Genomic DNA, 9,916 nt, shown 5'->3' on the forward strand with positions numbered 1-9,916 from the left:
CTACATTTGCCACTGTGCTGTTTCTCAAAGTGTGCTGCTAGTCTGAAGATTTGTTTTAAATGTACGGTTTTGTCATACGTTCCATGAAAATCTTAATTGATTAAAGCTTTGAGAATACTTTAAAACATTCTCTAGATTCCTTGGGGTTTTTTTCCCTTTTCCTTAGCCTTCTTGTGGAAGTGAGATTTATGCAATTTCATTGAACAGCAGTTTTTTTCCACTAGTAATTTTGAAATCAACTTTCAATTTCACCCCCAATTCTACAGACAGGTGGGGATATTACGCTTGTAGAACTGTTGTGAAATAGATGAAAAATAAAGAATTAAATTAATGCTTGGCTGAGGGGGAGGGGTGGGCTTCAACCATATTATTAGATACTAGCAAATGCAAATGGGAGCGAGCCACCCGAAAAGTGGTTTCATAAGTTCTGTTACTAATAGAAGTATTTGTTTTAGTAAGAGGAAATTCCCTTGGAAGATGAATGTCCTTCAAGTAATGTTCCAGCAGATTTTGACTTTAAATGAAGCAAAAAGGAATGAATCACATCTTGGAAGGCTATATATAACATTCTGTTAAACATAGAAGCCTGTTTCTAATATCCTTGCGTTAGAAGAATCTTGCGCTCAAGCTGAGTCTCTGGATAACTTTACGAGTGACTTTAACGTTCAGACTGGAGACTGCAACTTGACTGCACCTTTTTGTTTCTTTCTTTCTTTCTCTTCTCCCTGCTTTCTCCAGGTGTCATGTCATGTAGGTGACACACGTGGTAGTCGTATATAAGCTATATACAAAGTCATATATAAACTAGCATCTTTTACACTGCAACTCTGACACTGAAATCTGTATTTCAGGTACAAACTTGGTTAAGAAAGCTATTTATGCTATGGTTGAAGGAGATTGTGATGAGGTAAGATTTTTATCATCAAAACTTTCATAATGTAAATGGTTTGCACTCTCCTATATGTAGATTTACTTCACAGGTTTTTCTTCTACAGGATGATTTTTAGGTGGGAAGTGGGTTGGTAAGAAGCTCTATTTTTCCCTTTATTATAAAAAGAACCTCAAAAAGACCCAGTGTTTGGCGCAGATAGGAGAAGGATTTTATAAATTTATCCTAAGTGCTCAAATTCCGTGTTCCAAGGTTTGTTTTACTTTACGAAGCTGCCTCAGCCTTCAGTCACAGACACGTGTTCCTCCAAAGGCTCCAGTTTAAGGTGCCGCTCACCGGCGTAGCGTGCGTGTTGTGTGTAATGCTGCCATGCTTTCAGATTACGCAGACGCTGGAACAGGACGTGCTGTAGTATTGCAGAACGTGGTTTTAGCCCAGCAAGTCGCCAGGCTGTTCTGACAGTGCGTGGCCGCGTTACGGGGCGCTAACAGAACTCGAATGCTTTAGCAAATCAACAAAAACTTGGAAGGAAAGTGACTGAATCAGTGTCAAACTTTGTCTAGCCTATATGTTGTTATCTTTCCTTTTATAGGATTATAGTCCCTACTTTTAAATATATATATATAGAGAGAGAGAGAGCAACTAACCATGCGCCGTGTTTAACTTGTGAGGAACTCTCCCTACCTCCATCCTCCTTAAGCCGGTTATCCGTCCCTTTAACTACCATCTCCTTGGTACAATGCAGTTGGCAGCTGGTTCCTGATATGTGAGCGCTCCGTCAGCATGCCGCTGTTAATGATCCTTTGATCTCTGCTGCCTTGTTCCAACTGCTCCCTCAATTGTCCTGCTGCGGTGTGGCAAAGTTTCTTATGCAAAACTACAGGTCTTCTGGCACATACTCTGTTTATTTTTCCACTTGGGTTACGCCTCTTGCAGCATCCCCACATATGTTCTGACTTCATTCACTGTGTGAGGCATTTATTTTTCCCTTCAGATTCCTTCATGCCTCTGCTTAATGGTGACATTTACACCACCCCACCCCCCCACCCCCAATTTATGTTGTGCTCAGGCAGTATAGCACAATCTGATAGTTCTGTCGTTCTGTCAGTTCTTTGTTTTGGCTTGCTTCCATCATCGTATATAATATGCTTCGCTCTAATTTGTTCTACTACTTGCTACATGGAACTAATCAAAAAAAGCTTTGTTGGTTGCTTGATTTTTTTCCCCACTGGTCTTGAATTCATTTGCCATTGCTAGAGTATTCATGAGTTTAAAAATTTAAAAATAATTGAGGAACAGTATCACACTGTTCACATCGCAGCTGGAGAGCTGAGGTGCAGAGCAGAGAAGTGAATTGCCTACTGTCGTTAGAGTCACTAGTAGGTCTGGCTGTTTCTACTCAAGCTACCAGAGTTGCAGCAATTACCATATGATTTCTGACTGTTTGGGTACTGCTGCTCATGGAACTTCATTTCTAAACTGGTCTGTCAAACAGGTATATGCATAACAATCTCTCCTGTGTCTTTTTCTCTACCACTGTCATATTAGCCCAAGAGCGTTCTTATTGTTTTTCTTGTCTTTGTAAAAATGGAACAAATGCGGTAAGGATTGCAGGCTAGTCTGCAGCAAGACCTTTTTGAGTCTTAGTCACAGATTTTCATCTATGGTGCTGTATAAATGCTCTGTACTAAGTGCAGAGGGTATTTTTCAGAGAATATTGCCGTCCCTCCTCAGTCAAAGGCACTCCACTTTGAGCTGACCGAATGTGTGCTAGATGGGTGCAGGCATGTTCCAGTTTGGAAACTGCATAACCGTGTTTGCAAGATGACGATTCTGAACGAGTTGTGCCCTGCTTCCTGGGGGCTTTTGCATCAGCTGTGTCTTGTCCTGGCACAGAATTTGGAAACGGGAGCTCGCTATGCCCAGGCGCCGTGGAGTGCAGGCAGTCTATTTCTGACTTTCTACACCGGTCAGCAGAGACACACCCCTGCTCATTCAATATATTTATGTTGTTTTTTCACCTGCAGGATATCCACAGCCAAATAGCCAATGTTTTCACGTTTCCTTCTCTTTGCCTCCAAGTGTAGGCTTTGTACGTGGTACAAAATGAGGTTGGTTACCTGCAGCACACGGTGGATTGGCAAGTTTTCAGTCATGACCAGAATCTGAAAAATCCAAGTAGCCGCTCACTAGCAGCTCTGTCCAACAGAGCCAAGACCCTTGCCCTCACACAGTTTTTACCACAGCTGTTGGGAGAATGGTTTCTGGCTGTCTATTTGATGCCTGGAGCTGATCAAACATGGAGTAGTGCATCACAGTAATTTGTGAGGTGTGTAAATACTCTCTGCTGTTCTTAAGATATTTTTCTACATCCCTTAATAAAATCAGAAGCATGATGAAAATAAAAAGATGCTGTTACTTGACATAAGATGAATTGCAATTAAAAAAGGTTATTTTCTGAAACTTGCCTGGAATAGGATTAAAAACTTGAACATGTAGCTGTGGGCATCATGAAAAGTTTCCAAAGGCTGCTTGGAAACTTCCCTTCAATCTAGTTATGGAATAGGTGCAGTAAATGTACTTAACTTTAATAATTTATGGCATATAATCTGATAAATGCTTGGTTCACTGTGTTACTTTTCAAAGTACCATAAATTGGGCTTCTGAGCTATCAACATTGAGTCCTCAAAACTAAAGGATTTATACAACACCATAGATGAAAACCTTCATAAATCACTACTGATGTGCTGGCTTTTCAAAGGGTGCTGCAATATTTCAGTGATTAAGGACACTTTTTGTTCCCCCTGTAAGCTATTTTAGTAAGAATAAACTAATCCAGGCCCATGAAGTAAATTATTTACACAGCTTCTGTGGTCAACCAGCTGCCTAAGGGGTAGTTCATGCTCTGTGCCGTGCTTCAGAGCTGAGAGGCATTATCCTTCCAGCCAGGGGTTGTGTCCTGGCTTGAGGAGCTGTGGGGTAGGTGAAGGAATGAACTAGCTGTGATGGGATCTGTGGAGAGGAGGAGAACAGAAACAGGGGAAGTGATCTGATGTTGGGTATGGGTGGTTGAACTAGAAATAACCTTCAAACCCGAGGAAAGTACTCGACAGCAGGCTTTGAGCTGGAGTGTCTGGATGTAACATTACAAAGCTTGAGAGATCTTTGTTTTTTTTTTTTTATTATTATTTCTTTTTACCTTGGTGACTTTCTCGGGCATCTCCTGTTAATGAATTGTAACATTCGGGGGAGTGAACTGGAGGCTTTCAAGATTGTCATGGCCTGAGTTTCCAGCAGGTCACCATGATCTAGAATAACTTCCTGGGCTGGTTGCATAGAAAATGTGAGCTATGGAAATAAATCAGGTGAGAGTGAATAGTTTTGCAACCATCTCCAAAGCTTTAAAAATATTTTTCTTCTAGTATAAAAAAAGGAAAATATGTGCTAGCTCAAAGTGTGTGGCTGGCTGGTCTTTATACGCTTGCCTAGTTGTTACTGACAAGGAATTTTCAGAAATTAAGCCCCTCATGTGGGACCGTCACACACTGTAATCACATATAGAAGGAAGGACTTGATCGTTCCTACGTAGATTTTTTCCATCTGTAACAAATGTATTTTTCCATCTGTAACTGTATCCAGCATACAGTTCATTCACTTGGTGTTACTGCGATGATGCACCCTGTAACTGGTAACTAATCAAAGTAAGACTCTAGTAAATGGGACTTTAAAGAGCTTTTTTTAACCAAAATGTAGGATGTGAAAAAGAGTTGCAACCTCTCGGGAGGATTTCCATTGATTTGAAGTGGTGTTTTTTGACCACACCAGTAGGTGGGTCATTTTAATTCAGTATCACATTTATATAAAACTGTAAGTTAATTTTTATAATCGTATTTTAACTTATCAAACTATTGACATCTTTTTCTTAATCTGCAAATCCTCTAAGGCATCAAGTGTTTTATTTTGGGCGCTACCTTTCTTTAAAAGTTAAGGCAGTTAAACTGGTTAAGGACACTGGACGGGCACCTGTAACGAGAGGCTGATGACACACCAGACCTACCAGAGCAGCCTCTTCAGCGAGTGCTGAGAGAGCACGTTCTTCATCGACTTATTTGGCTTGGCTGTTTTCATTTATGACTTGGGTTCTAAACTAGAGTTCAGAGTTTGATCTGAAGAAGCAGGAAAGCTTGACCTCTATGTTTTTCTTCAGTTTGTGAAAACATAGTAACAAGAAGCATTGCCTTCCCCTCTCCCTGTGGAATTTTTCTTACTTCTAAACCCAGTTAAAATTAGACAGTTGAGATGAAATGTTAAGTTTATGAAATTTAAGATAGAAGAGAAAGTAACAGCCTTCAGAAAGTTGCAGCCTGTGCTGAAAATGCTGTTAAATCCAATCAGACCTTTGCTGCTCTCCAGGGGAGGATGTGGTTGTGTGTGTTAGAGGATTTCACAGGCATGCGTGTACAACAAAATCGACCCTGTGAGACCAGGAATAAATGTAGTGATTGAAGGTTTGGAGCTTGGCTGAAAATCTCACACAGGAAAAGACGAATCCTTCACAAAACAAAGCTAATGAAGTTGGGTAAAATATGACTGTGTTTCCCTTTTAGAGAACAGAAACGTCTTTAGCCCTTTGAGATGAACGCAGTGTGTTGCGATCAGGGTATGATTTTTCATTGTGCCAAGTCTCCCTTAAAAATACCAGGGCAAATCTCTTGTATTCACTTTCAAGATGAGCATTCACTCAGGTAGTGGGATGCCAACAAACCTGAATTTCTACATTTGACCACTCCCAATTCAATGATCTGCCCTGTCGGGAGGCTCTTAGCATTGCAAGGTGCTTGAGCTTGGGGTTGGATACAGACTTGTTATATCGCTCTGGCAGGTTACTAAACCTGCAGGAGAATTCAGTGAAGCTGTCTGAGGTGTGCAGGTACAGTAGACTGTCGCACTGTAATTTAAGAACGCTTGCTCTTAATATTTTAATGTGTGACTCTTAGTTCCTTTTCAGAAAACAACCTACTACTAAGTCTTATGTTGCTCACTGGGCTGTTAGCCCCAGGTTTACTATTCCTTCAACATTCTTACACTGAGAAGCGCAGGGGTAATTATCCATTGGAATGTGGTTAGAGTGGCTTGAAACTTGAGTAATGGTCAAATACCTACATTAAATGGATATTTAGGTCTCATTGAAGGTGACCAGTCTAACTGCTGGCTGCCTCCTTCTTTTTACATTGGTTTAGCCACTCCTCCAACTGCAGAAAACAAACCTGATGGAGAGAAGGAGGAAAGGTTTTCTGCCAGGTCCCTTTTGGAGTAGCTCAGCAACAAGCCTGGTGAGCAGGCAGAAGAGGTGAGGGGGAATGGCAACGAGTGCCTGAAGGCAGTGGGGCCACAGAGTCCATAAAGCAGGTGGACTTGAACGGCTCTACGAACGTGGGCTAATACTTTGTTCCTGGTTTGGGGCAGGGTGGTGGGATGTTAACCAGTTTTCCTGCTTTTTATTGGAAGAAAAAGGAGTCTGGGGCTTGGGGGTGGGGTAGATGACTTCTTTTTGGGCTCAGGCAGTTTTATGTATGTAGTTCTGTCTACACAGAGTGTGGTTATAAACAGCCGTCAGTACACTTAACACCAGCAGCGATCACTGGTTTGTGGTAGAAATTGCTTAGGCTGTATTTTCATTGTATGGTGGTTCTACAGCATCCATCAGCTCTTGTTTAATACGTGAATATACATTGCCACGGGACTGTACGTAGTCCAGTCAGCTTTAGTTCAACCTGTGTTCTTGTGCAACCACGACCTGTCCTTAACAGCCAAATCCTTAAATAGTTGAAGTGGACAACAGTACAGAGGCAGAACAAGTGGGTGCGCAGCTACGTCAGAGCTCTGGCCAGGGCCCGTGGAGAAAAGAGGGGCAGGAGAGTGCAGAGGGTTGTATGTACTTCAGCAGTTCTGTAGTTAACTTCTTGTAATGCCAGTGTAGTGCAGGCTTCGGGGGCGGCCTTGAGCCTTTGCTTAACCTGAACTGCTCTTAGGCTTGGGTTTGGTCTGAGCTACTGGTGACAGGTCTTCATGCAACCAGAGTCTTATCAACACAGGGGGAGAAAGATGGAAGAAGCTGTTTGCTCCTCATGGTTGAGTTTGGGATGCTCATGTTGAGCACAAATCTTCGTTGCAAACATTGAGTCTGACGCAAAGTTGTAGAATGCCAGAGTCTCTGTCTAGGTCTAAATCTGTCAGATTAGAGGTCAAAGATACTAAATGACTAAATAAAACCTCACGTGCCAAGTTCTTGTGCCATGCAAAAGATCAAAATTCATTCAAAATTCAACATATGTTTTGGAACTCTGACCTGTTTGGTAGGTTGGGGTTGGTTTTGGGGGGCTGGGGAGCAAGGCAGGGGGTGGTGTTTGGGGTTTGTTTGTTTATTTTTTGCCCTATGTATTAGGTAACGAAATACTGTGTATAGCAAAGAACTAAAACCTTGATATGAATTAAACTTATTTACAGTTAAAATTATTAACTACTATTTTTTTAAATGTGTGAGTAGAGAGGGGTTGCTTGAATAAGTCAGGAGAGGAAAAAATTAATGCCACTCGTTGCTAATAAGCAGATCTCTAAGTAAAAACTGTGGAAGTGGTTCAGTAGTCGATAGTCGAATATGACGTGAATGTCGAATATGACGTGAATGTCGAATATGACGTGAATGTCGAATATGACGTGAATGTCGAATATGACGTGAATGTCGAATATGACGTGCTTTTTTTTTTCTTTTTTTCCCTTAAAGGTTGTATTGGAAACAGAAATCACAAATAAGTCTGCTTTGAAACTTTATGAAAACCTTGGTTTTGTGCGAGACAAGAGGCTGTTCAGATACTATTTAAACGGAGTTGATGCACTGCGTCTTAAACTATGGCTGCGTTAAACCATCCCATCGAGCAACTGACGTCCCGGCAGCGCAGAGTTGTCCTTTGCATGCAATGCAATTTGTAAAAAAATTGCTTTGCAGGTGGACTTAAGTAATTTCCATGCAGCTCTTTCTGTCAGTGTCTCATTGAGTGTCGCACACATTCGTTGCACTTTGGCATGGCGCATTCGTTCCGAATTAAAACCGAATTGTTTCAAACTTCCGAGTTCTTTTGGTACCAGCAAGATGTGCCAGTTGATAGCCAAGATATGTTCATTCGTTTGCAAGTCTACTGACTGTCTGACATACACAGTGAACGTCTTATCAAAGAACCTGTACGTGGAACGCGACTTTTGGTTCCAGGAAAAAAAAAAGCCAACGTAAATTGTAAAGATTCTATAAGTATACTAACATTTCATACAAAAAATTGCCATAGTTTTCTGGAGAAAAGGCTTCAATTTTAGGTTTTATTTTTCAATATTGAATTTTCCATTCTTTAAATATTGGTACCTCAGTGATTAGTGAATGAAAAAAAATGTATTGTAGGGTGGGGTGTGTGTTACAATAACAGTAACAATTAAATCGCGTCTGCCAGTGCCTGTATAGATAAGTATATTTGTCTTCACCTCTGAGTTTGGAGTGCATGCTCTTATTCTTTTACTTTCTCCAATTGTCTTTGCAAGGAAATTTCTGCTTTTATTTAAATTCTGGATTTGATAATAAATTATTTCAGATTTTTATAATTTGGCTACTTCTCCCCAACGAGGGTTTGGAAGGCCCTTCTTTTCCTACAGCAAGAAGTGTTAAGCTATTTCGAAAACCTTGAGTAGCTGCTAAAAGAGAACCCGATGTCGCCAGTAAACCTCTGCTGGTTGTGGATGCACTTTTTTGGTTAGAAGAGCGAGGGACTTTGAAAAGAAGATATAGAAAATTAATGTAAATTGGTATGATTTTATTTAATCAAAATTATTGCTAGAAGCTCTGAAAACAGCTATTTTGAGATAGTGGGGACAATTATTTTTTTTTCAGATTCAGATCGCTTTGCTTCAGTGTTCTAAAATGCTTCGATCTTTGGTTCTTGGTCTTGGAAATAAATTTCAAGGTGTATCGTATCCATTTTTTAGCTGCTCTCATTTTCTCTAAACCTACATGAGCTAAATTATTGGGGGATTTTTTTTCCCCTCCAAAATCAAAGCAGCGGGGAAAGGTCGCTCTCTTTCTCCCTCTCTCCTCTCTCGCATTTGCTCTTGCTCTGTTTTTCTCTATTTTTTTTTTCCTTTCTCTAATTTGGCTTACATAGGTTTCACCAATACCCATCAATTTTTTTTGGTAATTATTGTCTAGGCTTTCTTGTTCAGTGTGATTATATCGCCCAGTTCTACAAATCAGTTTTGTTTGGGTTTTTTGTTTCTGTTTTTTTTTTCACTTTGGAAAAAGCAAAATCTTAGTTGACTTGTGGAAGAACCTGTGTAATCTGTGAAAAAGGACGAACTCTCAGTGAATCCGCTCCTCTATAGCTGAGCGTACTCTTCAGATTTGCCTTACTACACCTTTTTTTTTTTTATTAGGGTTTGGTTTGAGTCATGAGGGTTGTTTGTTTTTTTTTTTTTTGCTAATTACTGTACATTTAAAAACAAAACCAACAAAACCCCTACCTCCAGTGACATTCGGAAAAGAGCCCTGTGCAGGAAAACTGGATTTAAAGGAAAGCCTTATTTTGCACAGACCAACCGCACATGGTGACGGGCATTTCTTACCATGTACAAATTTTGAGTTGTATTTGAAAATAAAGATTTTTAATGGAAATTGGCCCTTCGGAGTTTTCTGCTTGTAGACACCATTTGTGCTTTTGAGGAGGTTTGTTCCCCTCAGGAAAGAAAACTCGTATTTTAAATGGTGCCCGAGTCTGCTGTTCACAGAACACGCTGGAGTTCAGCATAGAGCCTGGATGCTTCCACATGTCTCGTGACACGATAAAACCTTCCGCTCACGTTACCCCGATCCCTCGGGTCTTCCTGTTGTTCCGGGCAGGTTTCGTTGATAGTTAAACGTTGGTCACGTTAAATGGGACGAAGCAGATTTCTCCCGGGGTAGCAGGGTCCAGGAGGCAGCGACTGCTCTGG

At 40.8% G+C, this 9,916-nt stretch overlaps 1 protein-coding gene across 1 annotated transcript in view; it reads left to right on the forward strand.

Moving 5' to 3' along the window:
• NAA30 (N(alpha)-acetyltransferase 30, NatC catalytic subunit) overlaps positions 1–8,896 on the forward strand; it is a gene marked incomplete at its 5' end in the record, with an annotated part of 17,750 nt that extends 8,854 nt beyond the window's left edge. Inside the window, 2 exons of the mRNA XM_010143578.1 lie at positions 852–907; positions 7,674–8,896. Coding sequence (XP_010141880.1) covers positions 852–907; positions 7,674–7,811 — 194 coding nt within the window. The remainder of the gene's footprint in view (positions 1–851; positions 908–7,673) is intronic.
• Positions 8,897–9,916: the final 1,020 nt, after the last annotated feature.

Source organism: Buceros rhinoceros, unplaced genomic scaffold (assembly GCF_000710305.1).
Source record: "Buceros rhinoceros silvestris isolate BGI_N320 unplaced genomic scaffold, ASM71030v1 scaffold4789, whole genome shotgun sequence".
NCBI classification, from domain to species: Eukaryota; Metazoa; Chordata; class Aves; order Bucerotiformes; family Bucerotidae; genus Buceros; species Buceros rhinoceros.